Source organism: Octopus bimaculoides, chromosome 4 (genome assembly GCF_001194135.2).
Source record: "Octopus bimaculoides isolate UCB-OBI-ISO-001 chromosome 4, ASM119413v2, whole genome shotgun sequence".
Classification (NCBI taxonomy): Eukaryota; Metazoa; Mollusca; class Cephalopoda; order Octopoda; family Octopodidae; genus Octopus; species Octopus bimaculoides.
The window spans coordinates 134,436,520-134,460,951 of record NC_068984.1 but is presented as its reverse complement, the minus strand read 5'-3'; the positions used below and the strand labels follow the sequence as shown (position 1 = coordinate 134,460,951).

Below are 24,432 nucleotides of genomic sequence, written 5' to 3'. Positions count from 1 at the left end.
ATATATATATATATATATATATATATATACTAATATTTAAAGGCTAATTCTAGCAACTTAAGACGCCGTTTTGTAATTTTATTGAAAGTTGTTTGAGTGTCGCGTATATAACAAGATTTGGGGAGCTTAATCTCAATGTGTGCCACCTGTAGATAAGAGAATGCAACTCGGAGAAGGAACTTGCTTTGGCAGTAAAGTTAACATAAAATCTTGATCTCCAGAGGGAATATGAAACCCATGTATGCTTTATTTCTGTGTCTTTTGTCTTTTTTAATCGTCTAATCAAGACGAAAAGCAGTACTCCTAGTCCTTTATTAGACGGAGGCGGAAAACTTAGCCCGAATGCTTGGGTTCTGCTAAAGGTACTCAAGATGTCAGGAGGTATTAAACTTGGTGACACCATTAAGTCTCTCACCCAAGTAGAAAACGGTGGGATTTGAACTCACGTAAAATATCGGAATAAATGCTGCAAAGCATCTCGCTCTCTAAAATAGTACTTTATTATCGACAATAAAAGATGAAGTTGTCCTCAGCAAGATTTGAACTCAGAATATCGGCACAAATATCGATAAGCATTGTATACGACACTTTAACGAATGCCAATCCACCGTATATGTTCACTATTTTTGGTAGTTTTTGGTTGCTATAGTATTTATACATTATCGTACATCTCACTAAATACTTCTGCCTTTTAAATCGTTTTTTCAAGTCTTCCGTTTTTTCTCTGCTATTTTTCAGGATGTTTGTAAAAACCAAGTAAACAGTTACAGAAAAAGTTGCATAAAAAAACAGTTACAGATAATCGGCGAAGTAAACAGTTACAAGTGAAATTCGGATGAGCGTTGTGCTTCATTACTCGATTACATATGTAAGTTCTTGTTATATTTGATTTACTCTTTAGTCGAAACAGCGAATAAGCTATGTACCAGAGCACACAACATGTGCCAGCATACTTGCATTCTTGTTTCTCACATACAAAGCTTTATTCAACATTAATACAAGAAAATAAAAATCAATAACATTATTATATCTTAAGCATTAGACATGAAAGAAACTATCTATATAAATATTGGGTGATTGGTGTCAAAGATATCGATCTTTTGGGAATAGGTGGCAAAATTGTTGATTTTCGTAAAAATGAAAATGATTAGAGTTACATGCTTATGATGAAATTAATTTCAAAATAAATTAATGAAATTGCTAATTTTCGTAAAAACTGATTAAAGTTGATTTTATGTTGGAATGAATTGGTATGAAATGGAAAATAATGTTAGTGCATAAATCTAGTTAATATTGAATTATTGCGTTCGAATAAGGCCATACATGCGTGTAGAAACGGTTACGGTGGAAACGAGGTGGTAGTAAATTCTTCAATGCATTTTATTGCAGAATTCTGCTGTTTTTTTTTTTTTTCATTCCAATTATCCTTACCACTAATAATTCTTTCTACTACAGGCACAAGGCCTGAAATTTGGAGGAGAGGAAACTAGTCGCTTACATCAACCCCAATGTTCAACTGATATTTATCTCATTGATCTCAAAATGATAAAAGGCAAAGTCGACCTCGGCAGCATTTGAACTCAACGTAAAGCAAGAAGAAATGCCATGAAGCATTTTGTCAGACGTGCTAACGGTTCTGCCAGTTCGCCGCCTTCCTTACAACTAATAAGGAGTTCTAAATGTTTGTCGAAAGTTACAAATTTAGAGGGAATGGACATGGTCAGTCGTTTCGATTTCCAGTATATCTCTTGTAGCTATTTTAGTAATTCGCCCAGACGAGCGAAATAAGGAATATTTTTGTGGTTGCTTTGACTTTGTTAGAAATAGCAGCCAAATCTTCCCCAAATCGGCCTTCGCACAGTCTTTTAAAAATTTCAAGACTGATTACGTCATTCTGGTTGCATCATGTCTGAAACATCAAAAAAGAAAAAATGAAAAGATCTGATTATCACAGATGAATGCCTTAAATCGTAGATCTCTGGTCAGGGTTAACCGGAGCTAAACATCAACAGCAGCAACAACCAATCCAGTCAGATGAAAAACAGAGTCAGCGCTACAGGAACTGAACTCAGTATGTAGAATGGCGTCACCATGGAGTACTGCATTCATTGGTTCATTGAGTTTCTTTATATATAAAACACATATAATAAGTCTGAAATAATTGTGTTTAGTTTCATTATACTATCTCAAATGATAATTTAAATGTATTGCTTTAAATACGTTATATAGATTAAACAAAATGAATGAGAGAACACAACACGATAAGTAGCCGCCTGTTTTGCCTGCATAGCTAATTCTATATCGGTTTAGTATATATGATAAAATTTTATAGCTGTAGTCGATTGTTTTCATTTCTATAGATCATATGAGATAATCAATAATTCAAAATGTCCTATCGATGGTGCGACATCAATATAAAGTCATTTTTTAATTTAGTTTACTTATGTGATTAAAAAACGTTCGCTTCGCAACTACGTGTTTTGGGCTTGATTTCCCTGAGTGTTGCCCTGCAAAAGCAGATTCTATAATAGCCTTTGGTCAACCAGAACCTTGTGAGTGAACTTTGGTGGACGTAAATTGTATGGAAACCCATCGAAGACACTATTTATGTTTTTCTGCCCGGCTGTTTGGCTTAATTCGTTGCCCGGTTTAAAACCAGCACGTAAAACCTTGGGTGCATTCAATGAAGTTCACGCTGTTGCAAGCATTCAAACCAGACTCCCGTTCTGAGAATACTTTCCACGCATCAATCTCAGAGATCCTGATTCTGATCTAGGACACTGCTCTTCCTTCTCCAACTAAACTATAAAAAAAAACATGCAGTTCTGAAGCCAAAAAATAAATCATCTTGAATATGTCAAATTCAAGCCATAAAGCTACATTCTAATTAAATTACTAATCTATTCCATGCGTTCAACAATTCTGTGACTCTTACAAAAAAAATAATCTTGTTACAGAATTTTGTATTGTAGGTCAACGAAAACATAACAAAGCGTTCATTTTACTAGCTTCTACTAATTAAGATACATGGTTATTATAATTTGGTTAGTATGACTGATAATAACATGGTTGTTACATTTGGTTATTTTAACTGATCATAACTGGTTATAACAGTGTTATCATGCTTGATTATTAAAAGGTGGCGAGCTGGTAGAAACGTTAGCACGCCTGGCGAATTACTTAGCGGTATTTCGTCTGTCTTTACGTTCTGAATTCAAATTCCGTCGACTTTGCCTTTCATCTTTTCGGGGTCGATAAATTAAGTACCAGTTGCGTACTGGGGTCGACCTAATCGACTAGCACCTTACCTGAAAATTCCAGGTCTTGTAGAAAGGATTATATTCCACATTTATAATGTAATGATGTTGTGTCTGTACTAAATATTTACTTCTTTGGACTAGGCAGATACACAGTCGTGACAGTATCCTCCTCAATATATTACTGGTCTAATTTTATTTGAAACATAAAAAGCAGTGTCGGCTATAATATCTGCTGAACCCAGAGCATAGAGTGACATAAATAAAAACTAACAAATTTTTACTCGTTTTTTCACAACTCAATAAACTTCAATAAAACAAATATGAGTTATTTATTATTTTTCTTCTATTTTCAGAGATCCTGGCTTTGACAAATAAAAACTTTTGGAAGTCTACAGACCCATTTTTTCGGTTAAAAGAGTTCCACTAGGACCATGTGACGCAGCTAATTTTCTTGGGAGATTTATTCTAAACTTGTTTTGTGGATTAAAAAAAAAACAGATTTCTTATATTATCATTATTATAATTATAATTGTTACTATTAAGATTAAAACAAAAATTTTTTTAAAAAGAATTATCAAAAGCATGTTTGGATATTTTACTAATCAGCTTGGAATCGTCTACAATTGTATAAGATATAATCTGTGATAGGCTACCGTAATAAACTCGGGGAAGCCAAATTGTTTTTGTCTCTGTGTTCTACCCAAAATTTCATCATTCCATTCCTAACACTTTTGTTCTCCCAGTTCAAAATGGGACCCCATCCTATATGGATGTTACTTTCGCTCAGTGCCATCACATTATGCGTGGCTTTTGATCTTCAGGGATCGAAACCTTCATACGCTAAGTTCACCAAATGGGAGCCTTGTGACAATGGCACTCTGACTTTTGAATTCAAGACAGACCGCGGAGATGCATTATTAATGTATACAGACGGTGGAGAGGACTATGACTTCATGGAGCTAAAACTTGTTGACGGCACTTTGAAGTTGCGTTTCGACTTAGGAGGTGGTGCCATGATTATGTCTGTAGGTCAACGATTGAACAACATGCAGTGGCACACTGTAGAAATTCAAAGAGCTAAAGCGCAAACCAATTTAGTCGTTAACAACATAGCTGAAACGATGGAGACGAAACCTTATGATATCGTAAGAGAGGAAGAAAACAAAGAGAGTTTTGTGTTTATAGGGGGTATGCCAATGGAATATGGAGCAAAACTGGATAGACTGGCTTTACCATCAGTGATATTTGAACCCCAGTTCCGAGGATCGATACAGAATGTATTATACAGTAATTGTGGAGGGCCAATGGAAGCACCCATAAGATTAGAAGAAAGTGGCATACGAGGTACGGAGAAAGACCTTTGTTTAGAGAATGATCCTTGTCTCAACGGCGGTACCTGCCTTACAACGGATAAACGTGTTGTCTGTGAATGTACAGGGACCAGTTACATTGGTGACTTTTGTCAAATCGGTAAGTTATACGCTATATGATATTTATAACGATTTTTTGACAAATGGATGCTTTTCAGAAATTATATTTGAAGTGATTAATTTTACACACACACATACAAATATACATATATTTGTGTGTGTCTGTGTGTTTGTGTGTGCGCGCACGCCTGCATGTGTCTCTTTATTGTAACGCTGGGATTACACTCTACTACTACTTATAGTTTCGCAATGTATCTACACACAAACGTACATACATACATACATACATACATACATATGCGCTCGCAATACGTATACACGCATTCCCATTTTATGCACACATTCAAATATTTTTGTAATTTGTAAAAGCAGAGGAAAGGGTCAGAATCCATGACGTATTTAGGTCCTCCGAGACTGGCAAGATTGGTGACTTTAATGTTTCGTCTCAACTTGTAACAATTCAACACCAGCCAAAAGGATATGAGGGAGGAGGAAATTCCTGAGAGACGGTCAGCTCACTCGGAAGGATTGAACATAATGATTAAGGCTGGGAAAATGAGTGCTGGAAGTAACAAAAGTCACAAGAGTTGGAAAGCTGAGTGGGTCGGGGTTGACTGAGTGGTGACCGTTTCCAGGAACAGAAGCCATTAGAGTATCGATAGAATAGACAGAGAGAGGCGAGAGTTCGCTTGTAGGTCAAAGGTAGGAGTGTTTGTTCGTGATGTAATGCTCTTCAACGGAATGGGTCTCCGGTTAATGTCCAAGCACGCAGATGTGGGCAACAGCAACACCGTTGTAAGTGTGGGCGCAGAAATCCATTTAGGATTTTACTAGAACCTTGTAAAGTGTCAACAGCTGTAAGGGGCTAAAATATCTTCTATCCCAAATCAGTAGAGCTAGTTATTGGGATATGGTCATAAGAATGTGCTTTCCCATGAGAGATCCTCGGTAATAAGCAGGTACATGCGCACGCCTAAAATATACACACATACAAATGTGCGAGCATGGATATATATGTTTTATTACACGCATTTATATATGTATACATCGACGTACATGCACACACACGTGTGTGTTGAAGAGAGATAGATAAATTGATAGACATACGGACAAAGAGACAATTATACGTGTGGACATATGTCTGTAACTGTCTATCAAAATCGAACATATATATGAAAACGATATTTTAGATTTAAAATTTAAGAGAAATAAACGATAAAAGCTTGTGTTGTCGCAATGCTTCAAATCGACTTCAAACACCTTTCATAAATTCAAGCTATATATTATGTTTGTTTCCTTATTCGATTGCATTTGTCTCCTCCGAAAAATATATGCCATTGATTTGACGACTCCTCTTAATGGTGGGGGGTGGGATTTTTTTACGTGCTGCAGTTTATTGAAGCGACCAAGATATGTGTCAAATCGTTTATATTCATAATGTTCTTTCGTCTCTCTCTTTCCCTCCATCTATGTAGCTCTAACTTTGCTTTTTGAAAGGATGTTTCCGATCGAAAATTCAAAGGGAAAAAAACAATAAAACATAATTTTATTAAATTGCATTGTTTCACTTTCAAATGCGTTTATGTGTGTGCAAATCTTTGTATGCGTCACATCCTGATATAATACTGTACACATGTTTACTGTGGCTACACTTCGCATTTTCTTTCATTCTTGGCGCACACACAGACTCATACATAAATGCATGGATAAATACATGGATACGAAGGGTTCTTTCATAGAGCTCAGAAAACTGAAGGACTGTTGCAATAAGTGTGTGAATCTGAGAGGGTAATATGTTGAATAAAATTATAATTAATTGATTCTCCTGTATTTTCTTTTATCCCAAACCAGGAACTTTTCGGTGCCCCTTCGTTACATATGCATATATATTCATGTACTGTTTTTATTTTCCCCTCTCTACATATGTATATTTGTCTTATATATATATTTTTATAATTATTTTTGAGTTGGCCTATTTACCATCCAATGGCTTATCACTTATATTTTATGTTATAAATATCGTACTCTGCTTATCATAATATTAACTATGCGATCGGCAAGACTAATAAGTCGTAGTTATTTCAGATGTATAAAAACTTGCGATTTAGTTCCTATTTTTGTACTCCGTACATTTTTTAGTTTAAAAGCTCAAACGCACATAAGTGTGTATGCATGGGTAAGTGTATGTGTGTGCGTGTGCTTACTTATATACATATATGCACACGTCTCAAAGTGACGTGATATGCATGTTGACTAATAATACATTGTGCATTTTGTTTGAGTGCATGTATATGTGCGTGTCTTACGTGTGTACGCGAATGCATACATATAATCATGCACTTAAGCCTCTGTGTGTGTGTGTGTATATGTGTGTGTGTTATAAATTTACTCAGAAGAAAGGAAGAAATTGTTCCCTAGTTTGTTTGTTTATTTATATACAGGTAGAGAAAGTCTAAATTTTGTCAGGAAATGAATTGAACTTAAATGAAGTGAAATATTTACGTCATTACATTTAAGATTTTTGTAGCGTTTGAGAAGGCTTCTGCCTCTACTAAAGGGAGAAGTCTAATTTCCTTTATATACTCTTTCTTTACTCATTTACTCTTTTACCTGTTTCAGTCACCCGACTGTGGTCATGCTGGAGCACCGCCTTTAATCGAGCAAATCGACCCCCAGGACTTAGTCTTTGAAAGTCTAGTACTTATTCAATCGGTCCCTTTTGCCGAACCGCTAAGTTACAGGAACGTAGACACACCAGCGATGTTGGGGGGACAAACACAAACACACAAACACACACACACACACACACACACACATATATATATATATATATATATATATATATATATATATATATATATATATACGACGGGCTTCTTTCAGTTTCCGTCACAATCCACTCACAAGGCTTTGGTCGGCCCGAGGCTATAGTAGAAGACGCTTGCCCAAGGTGCCACGCAGTGGGACTGAACCCGGAACCGTGTGGTTGTTAAGCAAGCTACTTACCACACAGCCACTACGACGCCTGTTATATACAGAAAAGTAAATTCATATGAAGGCTGTGATGGTGTGACGCGAATTAAATAGAGCGATGCAGTCACGTGACATTTTAAGGCTAACTATGATAGCGTTGTATCATGTTCTCTCTGATGCCCGGTCATCAGTGAACACCAATACGCAGGCAGTAGAACGAGCACGACGGTTGACACCGCTGTCATAGTTAACCTTAAAATGTCAAGTGAGTGTTTTGCGCTATTCAATTCGCGCCGTTCCATCCCATTCCGCATATAAACCTACTCCCTCCATTTAGTAAAGGCTCAAGCACTCCTAAGCGTGATACAAATTCTTAAAATTAAAAACGAATATTTTATTTTATTTTACCTCGTTTTGCTTCATTTCATTCCATCTCGAAAAATTTGAAAACTTTCTATAGCTGTATATCAACAAACTAAGGAACAATTCCTTCATTTCTTTTAAGCAGTCTTATTATTAATTCTAATCTATACAATCAAAACCGTTTTATTCCTATACGTGTGTGAGTTTTTAGTTGTCCAATTTTTCATGAGTCAGAAAACAGCATGCACTCACAAATTAGATAATAGAGAAGGTTTATTATTATTTATATAATATCAAATACTCATAAAAGCTAACTTAATATCAAATGGTTTAATGCAGAAAAATGCATAGCTGTACATCCAAGGACTGAAACGAGTGAAAGTTTAAACGTGCGCGTGTGTGTGTGTGTGTGTGTGTGTGTGTGTGTGTGTGTGTGTGTGTGTGTGTGTGTGTGTGTGTGTGTGTGTGTGTGTGTGTGTGTGTTCAAGAGGTATATTTCATTTGCTCAAGAAGATAATTATGATGGATTTTATAATCATAGATGTCTTAGTAAGTTATAAAATTAATGTGTTAATCGTCAAACACTTATTTCTCCTCAATTTTAAGGAAACCCTTATTCTTGTAAACATTTTAAAGAAGTAATTAAATGTTCTTGTAATATTATGGTCCTGTAAATTCCAAAATTTTTAATATCAATTATCTAGGGTGTATAATTAAAAGCATATTCTTAAAATAGTTTTTTTTCAAAAAATTCTTCAACTAATTCCTCTTAATAATCGATGGAATAGCTTTAGTTTATATTTTACAAAAATTGCTGTCATTTATAAACAAAAACTGTCTTGAGACAGTAACAACTACCTATTAGAAGGAGAGCATAATTTTTAGTTTGAGATTATAACAGAAATTAGATTTAAAACTGGTCTCAGTACTCGGTATGTTAGTGGCATACTTGGTACTGGTTGTTGAAGCAATATTTTTGTAAAAGTTGTTAAAATGTAATTATGTTCTACGATGCGAATCTTTCAGTTAGTATTTTCTTTTTTGAATTGTCTAAACGGAAAATTATGAAGTCATTATAATTTAGAGAAATAAAACAGAAAGGGTTTATGATATTTTCATGATAATAATTTTGTTGAAAATGTGGTTTTCTTCATTGTGAAAGAAAAAATAGAGTTATTAGTTCGCGACGTTGTTTATTCAGTTTCAACATGACATAATTGAAAAATTCTTTTAAACGAAAATAAAAATAGTTTAAAAGGTTGTATAAATTTTTGTAGTCAAATATTATCTCTTTAAATCACGAAACTACTGTCATTTCTTTAGTTTATAATCTCCATTAACTTTTATGTCGAGAAGACACACATTCCATAAACATGAATGACCATATAACTGGCAGAAGGGGATATGCTACAACTGCTAGGAAATGATGTACTGAACTGGTAACCTATTTTATAGGAAAACTGAGAAAGCAGTTCGTATCTCAATTTACATTTACTTCACCTACTCATAGCATTAAAGGATTTAATTCTGTAGAATCAATGAATCAATATATAAACCATTAGTTTATCGAAAATACGCTCAACTATTTTATTAAGGAAAATAACCTTACAATTATTTCTTTAGTTCCTGAGTTTAGGAAATTGATCAATTTGTGAATATGCTTGAGAGAGGGAGAGAGATACAGAGAGAAAGATAATGAGAGAGAGAGAGAGAGAGAGGGAGAGAGGGAGAGAGAGAGAGAGAGAGAGAGAGAGAGAGAGAAAGAGAGAAAGAGACATAGAGTCCAACTAACCTGGTCCATTCCTTCAATCTTGCTTTGATCTGTGTCAAATTCAAGAATCATTACAAATTTCTACTACCTTCTCTCAACCACTTGTCAATGTGTGTAAGCTTTCAATAATTTTTACACTAATTTTCTTTTATTTCCGTAATAGTATCCTAGTAAATGTGTAGAAACCTATCAATTATTTCGTAGGTTAATTTTCTTTTATTTCTATAATAGTGTTCCGGTAAGTTGGAAGTAGTTATTCTTCCATCTACGGAATTGGAAATTGCATTTATTTGAGGAAAGGACACTCTTCAGATGTTAAGTTGTAGAGAAAATTGCCAAAGTGAACATGTAATTTTCAAAGCTATCTTTTCATCTTTATAATCAGAAAAAGAGAGAAAATATCGAATTAAAGAATTTAACGGATCACTTTCTACGTTCAAGAGTCAGAGTTAATGTATTTGTGAGTTTCGTTAAAACAAATTATGCGTGGTGTAGTTACAAATTCTGCGGGGAAAGCTCTGAAGCGTGAAGAAAACAATTGAGAGGGTTTTTTGTTTTTTTTTATTTTGTTACTCGGAAGACTAACTCGAAATAAGTAGATTATGATCTTTTATTACTGAGTCATGAGTAAAATATTCAACTGTTACGGTGCATAGCAATGGAATTTCGCATATCATAATCATAGAATCGGAAACTGGGAGTTGTCACTTCTATAACTGGGTTTCCATTCATACTTGAAGCTATTTTATCATATTTATATCACTAATGCTTTTGAGATAAGCATAATAGTCAGTAATCGTATCTCTAACTCACCAGCGTCAACAGAATTGATCATTCATTGACTTTGAAGGGTTAAACATTTGACTATTTCACAATTAACACATGATATACATAAAAGAATGATTGATTGATTAATGCCACTAATAGCCTATTTGTACAGCATAGATACAGTGTACAATAAAGCAGAGAGATAGAGTGATAGTGTTGACAGAATAATGGAACTATGATATTAATTACCAAGAATATAAAACCTTGGAAGTAATAGCCACGGATGTGGAATGGTTCTACAAATGACAGAATATACGTATAGAACCATGTAGTAAGTACATAATATATGGAACTATGGTAGTTGTGTCTGAATGTATAAAATCATGGTAGTGAATTCAATATAAATCACCGGAGTCCGAAGGAACTAGTGATAGTCTACGTCTGCAGAAATCAATATAGTTCAGAGAATAGAACACGTTTGTATGTCGTATAGAAAAGAGAATAATTCGATAAGGACTAGTATGTTGGAAAGTTGTATATAAAAATGAAGAGTATAAGAAAGGTGAAAGGGAAGATGACCAGACAGAAAGAATGGTGGTAGGTCAAAGAGCAGAGCAATGATGAGAAATAGCGACTGGAAGTAAAAGAGAAGTGTTACAATGTTAGTAAATGTCGAATGCATAAAACCATGATAATAAAGGCCGGATATGAAGAACCATAGTAGTTGTGAGCGAATGAAATATATCATCTCCCGTTGTGCTACGTTATTTTAGATATATTTTCTTAAAATGCGTATAAATTGAATGCGTTTATTCAGACGGTTGTTACCAAATAACAATATATTTTAACTGAGACGCATAAAAAAACATCAAAATTAGTAATAGACTGCTAATTCTATCATTGTTTTCAAGTATAGCGGCAAAGCATTTCAACAACCAAAGGCCGAGACAATAAAAATAGAAAAAGGAAGAAAAAAAATGCCATTAGTTGCTAATGTATATGAAAATAATGACTTGTTTGTTTCCTCTTTGTAAACATTTGATTTCCATGTGCAATAGTGGCCCTTTGAAATAGGATTTAGCAATTATCTATCGATTGATGTTTGTAAAAGAAGAAAAATAAGGAAGGGGGCTCCTGTAAACTAATAATTATTCATGACAAAATCGTTTTATCCTTGACATACAATATGTACTTATATGCAAAATTTCAATACCTTGAAGTAAACGCATTACACGTATCGATAAGCACGCTTTTACACACACACACACACACACACACACACACACACACACACTCCGACGCAAACGCGTGTGAGCGTACATGAGTGTGTGCGAGAGGATGTATCTGTGTAAGTAAGCGAAGCTATATATATATATATATATGTATATATATATATATATATATATACACATTTATATACACACATTTATATATGATCGTTTCGTTACAAATTTCAGTTCGTTTCGATCATGTTGGCAAGATTGTAAAACTTATATCACAGTTTGTAATAAAATGTTTAAATAGACAAATAAATATTCTTTGTGATTTAATATATTTAGCCATTTATTTGTGGTTAATAGTGATGTCCATAGCGCTTTAAGTATGTCGTCTTCACGTATCGTTTGCACAAGGCGCATTGATGACGCTTCACTGAAAGTCTTCCCGATAAAGCACGAGTTCTCCAACTGCATTGCCCCTCTTGTCCAATAGCTCATGATATTATCCAACCATTGCGTTCTTTGCCTACCTCTACATTCTAATCTTCCTTTCATAATAATATTTTCCAGGCTTCCGCTTCTTCGAATATGGCCATAATAGATCAGCTTTTGTTTATTCATAAAATTCAGGAGTTTTAATCTCTCCCCTACCTGTTGTAGCACTCATTCATTTATTCGATGGTCCTTGTAAGAGACTCGTAACATTCTCCTAAACAACCACATCTCAAACGAAACGCATTGATTATGTTCTCTCCAAATTTGTTTAGAATTCATGCTTCGCAACCATAAATTCAAATTGGCTAAATGGTCACTCGCACTTGTCTTGTTTTTAACTTATCACTTTCTTTCTCCAACAAGATCTTTTGAAATCTTATTTATACAACTGTTCTGTGCATCTCTTTGCGAGCAATCTAAATCCGTAGATAGAGTTTTTATTTTGTTTTGTTTTTTTTTAATATCTATTATTGATCAATGTTTAGATGTCGTTTCTGAAACATGTTTACTGGGAAACTCCACTTCAACCCTAAGGCTAATACTTTTTTATCCTGAATGTATAACTGTCCTGTTTAGATTGATGTCTGATATTCAGTGGGGATAACTTCAGTATGACAATGAAATATATATATATATTCTTTTTACTTCTTGGCCTTTACTTCCGTTAATAATAAAGTCATTCAATGTCTCTTTTGATGTAGTTAAGTATCTGAATACATATGGTTCCGATTTCTTCAAGCATCTGCTTTAAAATTCTAAATGTTAGTATAGAGAAATATACTATAGATATTCAGTATGTTGAATGAATAGCGCTACGAATACACAATCCTCGTATGCATTGTAATATTCTTTTTTACAAAGTTGTTTTTATATATTTTCCTAAAAGCACCATTGTAGGATATATTTCTTATGAATATCAAAGTGACATGGTTGTTCGACCTAAAAAAAATAGCAGCTAAATTTCCCATAAATTATCCCTTACAGTCTTAAAAATGGAAAGGACACATTGAATAATATAGGTCCTAGATGCTTGCTTTGTGCGTGGAAAAAGACAGGCAAGTCATGACTGCAATGCTTCTCCTCATAGGCTTGTTCAAGGCTAGACTGGAACTTAACCACATTTCACAACGTTCGATACATGAAACAGCAGAGACGCTTAGTTTCTTTGGCTTCCTCCAGCCTTCAGCTGGTTCATCTTCCATATCACTCCACCTGACAGGAAATTTCCAATCCATGGGTTGGCCGATAATCTATCAATTCTGTTTCAGTTATTCACAATATTAATCACTAAATGATATCATTTTAGAAATAATACATTTCTAAATCTCTTAGAGAGACTTAAGCAGTACTGATGCGATAAAGTAGTTGTATACTGCCAACTTAACGTGACAGTCCCACAAACATAAGGACACAGGAAATGTGTCAAGGCCGACAGGAAGCGGTCCAGCTTCCTAGGGCTAAATAGCAGTAGTATATTCCCTTATTGGGACTGTCACGTTAAGTCGGCAGTATACAATATCATTTTAGTTATTCCAGAAAATACAGAAGACAATTCCGGGTATGTTTCGGTCGTATTACACTTCTTCAGTGAAACATAGTCTTCAGTCTACTTGCCCAGATAGTGATGAGAGAATTACTAAGCAGATATAAAGTATAGAACACTTGCTGGGGTAAATTTAGCATATCTTAGAGAAATTAGACAGTCTACGGCTAATTTGATATGTGGATAGGTAGCTTTATACTTTAATATTAATAACTGATAATGCTACCTATTAGCGTATATCGAAAGATCTACATATGGTTTATTGATATAAATAATAAAAGAATATGTTAAAAATAAATTAATAATATTTCAAATAAGTACACAGCAATCGATTTCCTTCCGGCTAACTAAATATACTATAGATATATTTTATCACCATCACCATCAGCAATGTAAATATTGGAATTTATATTACGTCACAAGCAGCATTGATTTCTGATTTCTATCAGTCCTTTTTCATCAATATTAAATACTTGCTATTTATTCTAATTTTATTTTCGCGTTCCAAAATCTATAGCCTCCATAATACCATGAGCTTATGAGATCTTTATTCTAATCTTTGGCGTTCAAGAGTGCTGAGTGTTGATTATGACAAAATTATATAAATTATGCATGTATTAATGTATGCAGTGAGAGAGACTGGGGTGGCAGATGCGTACGTTTACTTAATGCCCAATACGTATGACTACAAAAATTCGACAAAGTTAATTTAAACTTAGGATTTTATAGTATTTGCTAACTATTGCTAACTACACTACATTGAAGAAATTATATACATACATCCATAGCAAATTCTACCCACAGCTTGTATATATGTATATATATATATATATATATATATATATATATATATATATATATAGACCTTGCTTTGAATTCCATGTGAAGGCATCACATGGTCGTAAGCTATGTACATCTAACTACCAGATTCACGCAAAAAATATTTTCAATATAAATGAGTATTTATCCATATAATTAGTATTTCACAGATGTAACCCATGCATATGTAAATGTAACTGTGTGGTTGTGTGACCGCTCGTGTATATGTGTGTGTGTGTAGTTGTGTAAGCGCATGGGTTTGTTTATGTAATTGCCTTATAGAAACAGTTTCATTCACATCTTTAACAAATACAAATATTCACCAAACTTGATATCTTTATTGTGTTCTGTTATCTGAGTCCCCCACTGAATACACTATCACAATCACCACAACTAACTCAACCACTATTACTAAATCACTGGAAGGTATATCTTTCTCTCGACCAAATATGTACATTACTGTCTGAATACATTTATGGCTAACAAAATTTACACATGTATGCATGTTCCTGCTCGTTCGATGAAACAAAACAATAAACGAGGTACATGAAAGTAGATTTAAGCATCCAAATGCGGTAATTAATTGTACTGTGTACAGTTTAAACTTGCAAGCAAATGATCGACAGTTGATAGCTTGTTACAACATCAAAGAGACATACGGACAGACATATACATTCAATGACTATAACTTATCCTTTAATGTAACTCAAGCACACGCTGTGACAAGCAGACTCATAGATACACAAATACTCACACACAAATAAATTTTCTTATCTTCTCATGTTCTACGGCAAAACCTTTAGTCCCAGTTTTGAAACACTTCTTTTATGAATGCAAGTCTAATTAGTACGAACCAAACAATATATCAATTATTAGCACAACAAATATTCCAGCAGGGACTCTACTCGCTTTCTCACTTTCATTTTAGCATCCTCCATTTTCATATTTTTCTGTCATATTTTTTTCCTTTCAACTCTATAACCAAATTGCTATCCGTTACTAATTATCTTTTCTTCGAGAAGAAATGAAGTGTTACAATCATAGATGTCCTATTGCTTTTTACCGATTTTCCCAGTACATATGGTATTCAGATGCAGGTAATTGATTTTATGCGTGACTGGTACTGTTCATGATTTCTAGAACTAAAAGAATGATTGTATTTGCTGGGTTGTCATTATAGTTACGTTACGTAACTAGTGTACCTCTTAGTTCTGTCCACAATTGGCTTGTATGAAGTAGTGTTGCTTGTTACTAATGTTCTTTCTAGTAGTACTAATTGTGAAGTTCCTTATTTATTTGGCATCTTACCATAACGAATTCATTTTCGTTATTCTATTAGCTGATAAAACAATAGCAACAAGCTTTGTTACAATCCATACTTCTTTTTCTTTTGTTTTACTATATGTACTTGTCTATGTTGACAATCCCTAAACAATGGGAGAAAAGTTATTGTCAGTTTGGAGAAAATATTGTTCAAACATTCCACCGTCTACTCAATTTTCTATTTGGTCGAATTTTCCATTAATTAACTCTTCGGTTGTGTTAAGACTTGCGGTTTCTATTGCTTCTAATAGAAAGATAGCATTTAGGATGGGTTGCCGTAGCGTAATTAACAGGTGACTAGTTGGATGTTGCTTGTTATAGAATGGAATTTACTATTGTTAAATATTGGTCGATTGAGACCAATAACAGTAGAATTTAGTCGCACCAGGATATCAACACAATCCTAACAACAGCAAAACATATTTCTCACTGAGATACTCTCATCTATAAACCAGCACTACTGTTCCAGTTACTCTATATATTCCAGCTTCTGGACATCAGAAGCTGAAACAAACTTCCAGTTACTCTGCCTTTAAATTTGTCTTCATTATTCCTTTAAGTTCGTCTGCTATCCTTAACAATTTCCAAACTCCAGCAGCAGTTGAACTACTATCTCTGGTTTTCTTTCATTCCAATTCTCTTTGAAGTTGCATCCTTGATGAATTTAATATTCACGGTTTAATCTTGGCAATTGTATTCTTCTCACATTGACACTGTTGGGATAGGGATGAATTATTTCTTATTCTCAACTATCTGCTCCAGTTATAGTCATCCCCCAACTCAGTAACACACCGACACTTCACACAATCTGACCTCTTGAGAAAAACACTTCATTTCACGTTTCTCCACTACATTGTATCTATGCTTGGCGTTGAGTAACATGCGCCTATTGTGGTCAGCTGAAGACCGAATGGTGGCTTTGTAGTCTCGTTGCGTCTTCATCACTCGGACCCATCGAACAACTTTCGTCTTCTCGTGTCTTAGAGCATGGCTCTAGCAATTCATTGACTCTGGCAATGCATTCCTCATGCTTTGTATTGAATTACGCCAATCTCATTGCGAATACGTCGGTTGTGATTTCTTTCTTCGGTGCCTCATCTAAATGTTTAACTAAATCTCCATCCATTCTAGTTTTCTCTATCGCTATAGACTTACTAAACCTTATCGATTCTACTCTAATCGCCATTTTCAGAATAAAGTATCCTTTGTTCTTGGTAAATGCTCCCATCAAACCCCATTTAACTAATTCGCTAATTCGCTCTCTGAAAGCTTGACAAACTGGGAGTGAGACGTTCAGCCTCCAGTAATTGAGTTCTGCCTACGAAGCCTATCTAGGCTGACTGTACAAATCACATATTTGTGTTATGTGTAGTCGACGATTTTAAATTGTTAACAGCCAATGCTGTTTACAAGTCTTTTAAGCGGTGTATATAACTTTGGTATGTAAATCATCTCCAAATTCGCCCCGAAGGGTCGAAGACCTCATTGCATGAGCAATGCTACTGTGGATTTTGAGATGCGGTAATAAGTTATTTTCTTTTTTAATCACAATTCAATAAGAAACTGAAGTATGGATGCACTATCCTTTGTTGTGCTGTTCTGCCACGGAGATATTTTCCGCCAGGTATTTTTTGTCTGTAGTGTATCTGTTTGATAGAGCAACAGCGAAAGAAGGGAAGCTTGAAATGCTTTCCCAATTTTCACACTTTCATTCGCTTGACCAAACGTTGCTGCTACTGAGATTTGTGTTGTTTGAATTATCCAAAACGATAGCATTTTCTGTCAGAAATTCATTATTTTCTTTCTTGTGAAATAAATACATTCTGCTGAGTAATTGATTTTGCTTTCTTTCTGTTTTTCTGTTTACTGTATGTAAGAACGTGTTTATTTTCGCTCGAATTTTATTTTAGAAGGGGCGCTTTTAGACACTGTAAATATTGTGTTTGTTTGCAAGTAATCGAAAAAAAATTTTTTCCCACAAATTAAACAGTGGAAAAGTTTTGTAAACAATTAGATTCCAACAGTTCCTTTAAGAAATACCGCATTTAAGAATATGCTTTTACGTACTTTCACTTCAAAATCCACCATATTGGAAGAACGAAATGAAAACACGTCTGACTATTTCAAAACACGCCAACAACATCTGTTTCTAATTTAGGTACAAGATCACCAATTTTGGGGGAGGTTAATCGATTATATCGACCAAATTAATTGTTTCTAATTCAGAATTAAGCTTTCTTTCTGTTTTTTTTCTGTTTACTGCGAATTTGAGGAGGAGAGTTAGCCGTTACCATGGGGCCTAGTAATTCATGGATACTTTATTTTTCATTGATCCCAGATGAATGAAAGATAAATTTTACCTCAGCGGGATTTGAAATTAGAATGTAAAGATCCTTATTTGTCCTACGCTCTAACGATTCCACCAGGTCACCGATCATTCAACTAGTTAGACAATTTTCAACTAATCAACTGATTGATCGTCAGAGTCCTTTCGTTGCTGTCTTATCGATGATGTTTCCTCTTAATAAAATGACTCTTCCAATCTACAAAAATATTAACTTCAACCCACAATTTCACATCAAGGATCTAGCAAAACAAATACAAAATCGATTTTATATATATATATATATATAAGAATGATACTTCTATTCCACCAAACATTCTTCTTCTTCTTCTATATGTGTTTGTGTGTGCTTGTATGCCTCTGCATATGAATGTATGCGCACACATACATTCATTCATATGTGTATGTATAATGAATTCTTATTTTATTTGATCGGTTAACCTAGAATTGAATATTCATAAATATATGTTAATACAAACAGTATTGGTGTATGAGAGAATAAAAATGCAAGCATTCGATGGGCCTCAATCCCACACCTCTCATCTCTCTCTCTCTCTCTCTCTCTCTCTCTCTCTCTATCTATCTATCTATCTATCTATATATCTCTCTATCTATCTCTCTATCTATCTCTCTATCTATCTATCTATCTATCTATATTATCTCAAAGCTTCAGTCTAAGGTTTACTATACTATATGACTTCAACAAAAATAACCTCCCTTCCTAAGAACATTTAATTATAAAAGTATAATAGGATTTTTTAAGCACCAAATGGGTATGAGAGTCCACCTGAACAAAATAAGAATCAAAGGAGTCCTTAGGCAAAATATGATTGAGAAACACTGATTTAAAACAACAGACAAATGTTCATAAATGCACTTTAAATATTTTCCATTTCACTCTCTCCTACTGCTGAACTAATGATTTATGACGATGAAAAAGAACATAAAAATAAACATTCCATGAATGCCTTTTAAACTGTGAACTATTTTCACTCTATATGAATTCTCTAGCTTCGTAAAATGTTTAATCTAGCGTAATTTGTTTGCCTTGCATTATACTGTACTGACGATTGCAAACAAAGATGACAGCGCTACACGATGGCCGCCAATAACTGAAAAATATTATGTCCAAAAAGAAAATATCAAATATTCCGTGCGCCTTGTTTATTCTTTGATTTAAAATTGAAACTTCCAATCCGCTTTCGTTTAATCTAGAAGGTTGTCTCCCCTACGATAGCTGATCACTGCGATAAACTTTAATACGTTTCATAGAAATCAACATTTTCGTCGAACACCGACACTGAGATTGTTTCACTGGAACTACTTGAAACTTCGTTCATTGACGCTTCTTATAGGCCTTGTGTTTCTTTCGCTTTTTCTTTCTTTCTTTTCTTTTTTGCGTGATGAGCTTACAGACAATATAGATCCGTCGTATTCATGTTGATTCACTTTGATTTCTTGACATCGGTCATCGATCTATCAACGTCAGTCATTTTCAGGTTGCATTGCAACAGTGTGTGTATTATTGTCATCATCCTACGCATTTTGTCTTTATTCTTTCTCTTCGTGAGGGTTTTTGGTGTTTCAGATCTATAGAAATTTATTTTCTGCCGTGTGAATTAAATCATGTTTTAAACGTGTTATTACTAAGAGGGAATTCAGAGGATGGGACATAACATAATTTACAAATGAGTAATTACTCACACTCATCGCATGCCTTTCTTCATCGAGTCACAATTTTTGCGCAGTCGGGTTGTTGTGAGAAAGACCGATGTTGCATCGTTTTATTCGAATGTAAGATCAGGCTGGCTGCATATATTACAACAAAAGTAAGCTCGAGAACGTTTAATAACAGATATTATTAATAGAAGACTAGGCATGTACGCATATATAAATTATCAAGCCCTTACTGGTTACAAGAATAGTATGTAGGAATTTATTTAACTACATTTTTTCGGTCATTTGTTATCTGGAAGGTGAAAGACAAACATATGAGTCCGGCGTTGAAGTTGTTTTCTTAGTTTGTTGTGCAAGAGGGAAGATCTGTCTGCTTGAATGCCAACACCGTTTTAGTATGATTTATGCGCCAAATTGCTTAACTAGAGAAGAAGGGCATGAATCTCAAGAACATTCGAGATGTTGTTCACATTATAATTTCAAGTTGATGGGTCGATTTTTAAGTTGTTCACGCGAGACTCATATGACCTGACTGTGGCTTACTTGTGATCATGAATTGATACTTTCGTGTTTGGGGTTTGAATCTACGCACTTTGTTCATCAAGTTCCAATTGCCAATAAAGTACACAACAGATCAATTTAAAAAAAAAAAAACTTGGTGCCTTTGCTGTTGTAATCATGGTTTTCATATTCGGTATTTGATACGTAAACGTCTCTCTCCAATTATTTAGGTGTACTTTATAACTTGCACATATATGCAAGCCTCCATCCTTTTTTACATGCCCTTAATACGAGCGATGCATTCTTTAAATACTTACATATAAGCATAGAGATTATTATTTTCTTCTGCTGTAATGTATTAATTTCCTTTTTCCTTTGTATAAGCGCTGGACGTGCAGGACAGACTTCATCTTCAGCTGAAGGACTTAAAGCAACTGATGCTTTGAATTTACGAATTAGCTTTAGACTTGCATCTAAATTAAAGCAAATAGAAAATATCAATATGAAGTAGACCACATCTAATCAACCTAAAGACATGGGACCTTTTAGCAACTACAAATTGATGAGAGTGAGAAATACTGTTATGACTGAGACCAGTCTATTTTGATGATAACCTGCAATTCTGGATCAAGATGAAATTATAAATGGTGATCCTCGAAAGACTGCAATAATTTCTTGTAAGATAGAATTCGTAGCGCTAGATTCTATTTGCCTATCGACATGCTTCCCGTTTACTTGTTAACTTAACACCGTTTCAACATTGCAAACATTCTTCGGAAAGACAAATAATAGCCACAGTAACAGATAGCTACTGTTATTCCAACCCTTGTGATGCTAATAGATTTTTTCAAAGTCAAACTACCCATATGCTCTTATAGAAAAGGGAGATAAACATGTAAACAAACCGTAGGTATTCTTTCTACTATAGGCACAAGGCCTAATTTTTTGTGGGGCGAGACCTAATTGATTATATAGATCCCAGTACTCAACTGGTACTTATTTTTATCGATCCTGAAAGGGGTGAAAGGCAAAGTCGACCTTGGCGGAATTTGAACTCAGAACGTAAAGACAGACAAAATGGTGCCAAGCATTGCCTAGCTTACTAACGATTCTTCCTAGTCTCCACCACAAGAAACTCTAGGCTTATATCACAACTAACAACATTACTCAACTTCCATATCTCTCTCGCTCTCTCTCTCTCTCTCTCTTTATGAATCTGATCCGACAGAGGGGACTTCAAAATGTAGCCAACTTAAAAAATAATTTAAAACCGCATTAACAATAATTTTTTTTTTCTTACTTTTCCAAGCTATCATTAAAGAACAAACCATTTTTTGACAGGAGAAAGAAAAAACATTTCCATGTTAAATTTTATACATAATATTGATGGAAATTAATGAAAGGAAAGGATAACACTGAAAAGGCGTATCGGGTAATGAGTATCCGCATGTATACAGTTGTTAGAGCTCTAAAAGAAAATCTAGGATATCCTTGCAGTGCATGAAACATTTCAACGTGAGTAGCCCGTGTAGGTGGAGGTGCAATGGCCCAGTGGTTTGGGTAGCGGACTCGCGGTCATAGGATCGCGGTTTCGATTCCCAGACCGGGCGTTGTGAGTGTTTATTGAGCGAAAACACCTAAAGCTCTACGAGGCTCCGGCAGGGGATGGTGGCGAACCCTGCTGTACTCTTTTACCACAACTTTCTCTCACTCTGTTTCCGTTGTACCTGTAATTCAAAAGGCCAGCCTTGTCACACTCTGTCATGCTGAATATCCCCGAGAACTACGTTAAGGGTACACGTGTCTGTGGAGTGCTCAGTCACTTGCACGTTAATTTCACGAGCAGGATGTTCCGTTGATCGGATCAACTGGAACCCTCGACGTCGTAACCGACGGAGTGCCAACAACAACAGCCCGAGTAGATAATAAAGCATGAAGAAAGCATCAACCTACATCGCAGAAACGGATTTTTAGGTAAGGTGAATAATAATTTCACTGCACCCCCAACTACATTACTATGAATAAAAATTTTATGGAAGTTCTACTCTTCAATCCTTGAGAAGAAATGAATAACGTTAAAACACAAAATCAAGACGTCGATAAAAAAAAAAAAATTTGTTATCGGAAAAAAAAAAATAACTTCAATGAGTTAGCATTAGCTAAAAATTTGACTTTTAACTCACAAGTCATATGGCAGAGGATAAAGGAAACCAATATTTTCGTTGAAAGAACTCCTTCTCAGAAGGACCCTAAATCATTTGAGGTTGTGATCTGTAATGAAAAATGAGATTTCAGTCAGAATGCGTCACGGTGGTTAAATACAGTCATGAGAAAAAAAATTCGAATCAAAAACAACCGTAAAATTTATACGATCAAATTTGAAATTTTCGCTAAAGTTTGTGGAAGCTATAAAATAGCAAAACACCAACAAGAGATCAACAGTTAAATACTGACACAAAATGTTAATGAAATTACATCGTGGAAGACTTGTTGTAAACCATCTAAACACACAAAAAGATTTAAATTAATTTCTTGGGTTGTCAAACTTATCGTTGTCCATTTACGACTTTGACAGTGGACAGTGCTGCATTGAAGTGGATCGGTCGGTCGCAGATGTACGACCAGATATGGGTGTACATAGAGACATTGACATAGTTGTGTACATGGGAACAGGTAGGGCAGCGTATATACAGCGATTGGACAAAATAATGGAAACATCTTAAAATTTAAAACAAATTTATTTTAATATGGGGTAGGACCGCCTTTGGCAATAATTACAGCTTGAATTCTACGGAGTATGGACTCGTACAAAATTTGAATTGTTTGCAAAGGAATTTTTGTCCATTCTTCAGCTAAAACAGTTTCCAGTTCTTGCAACATTTGTTTTTGAAAGTAGTGGCCTTCTGATTGCAGCCCTCCCGTGAAATCTGGCTTTGTGCAGCTCCCGGCGAACAGTTTTTGCGGAAACTGGGTTCTCGAGGTGGTCATTAAGCTCTGCAGTAATTTGGCGAGCTGTACTTTTGTGATCCTTTCTAACAATTCGCGTAGGAGTCCGACGGTCCTTATCTGAAAGCTTTAGTTTTCTTCCGGAGTTTTGTTTCGACGAGGAGGTTTCTTCCTTCTTTCTCAAAGACTGTCATTACTTTCGAGACAACTTCTTGATACACCAAACATTTCGGCTGTTTTCGTTACGCTTGCGCCTCCCATACGAGCTCCAACAATTTGACCTCTTTGAAAGTCCGATGGATCTGTCATTTTAATGAATTTTAATTACCTTTTTCTGATGATATCTGAAAAGAAATAGAAATTTTAGCAAAACATATTAAGCAACACTGTCCTAGGGCTAAACAACATCAATCCTAGTGTTTCTAAAGAAACGCCTATCCTAATTCTACGCATGCGCATCGGCGAAATTCTATCGTCTGCTACACACAATCACGCCGACATGAAAAGACACGAACGCTGCTCACCTCTCACCAGTTTTAATACAGCTCAACTAAAATGTCTTGTCCAGTCTCTTTAACTTACATTTATTTCAGTAAAAATTTACCAACACTCCATATCACTTTTCTACAAAACAAAACTGAAGGCATATCAACACAGTTAGTTTCTTTCTCTATCTTATTAAAACACTAAGTCGTTCTGACATTTTTCGTACTATAGTCTGTCTAATGCCGTAACTTTAACATATGTACGAAATGGTGAGTTTACATTTTTAGTTGCATTTGTCGATCTGGTTTTCTTGTTTTGTATTCATTTTTGTAAATATTCACGTTTGACATTTCTTTCTTCTGAGAAAAGTAGACCAAATATCAAATATATATTCCTGGGTATTGCCATGAGATCTTACATTATATAGTTGTCAATCACACATATATATGTGTGTGTGTGTGTGTGTGTGTGTGTGTGTGTGTGTGTGTGTGTGTGTGTGTGTGTGTGTGTGTGTGT

General features: G+C 34.9%; 1 protein-coding gene across 7 annotated transcripts in view; it reads left to right on the top strand.

The window, feature by feature from the left end:
* The window catches only part of LOC106880165 (neurexin-3), a 359,785-nt gene that overhangs the window by 101,327 nt on the left and 234,026 nt on the right, over window positions 1-24,432 (top strand). For all 7 annotated transcript variants that reach the window (XM_052967514.1, XM_052967515.1, XM_014930008.2 and 4 more), the window contains exons 2-3: window positions 739-868; window positions 3,614-4,730. In XM_052967514.1, the coding sequence (XP_052823474.1) occupies window positions 4,010-4,730 (721 nt within the window). In that variant the 5' untranslated portion in view covers window positions 739-868; window positions 3,614-4,009. The remainder of the gene's footprint in view (window positions 1-738; window positions 869-3,613; window positions 4,731-24,432) is intronic.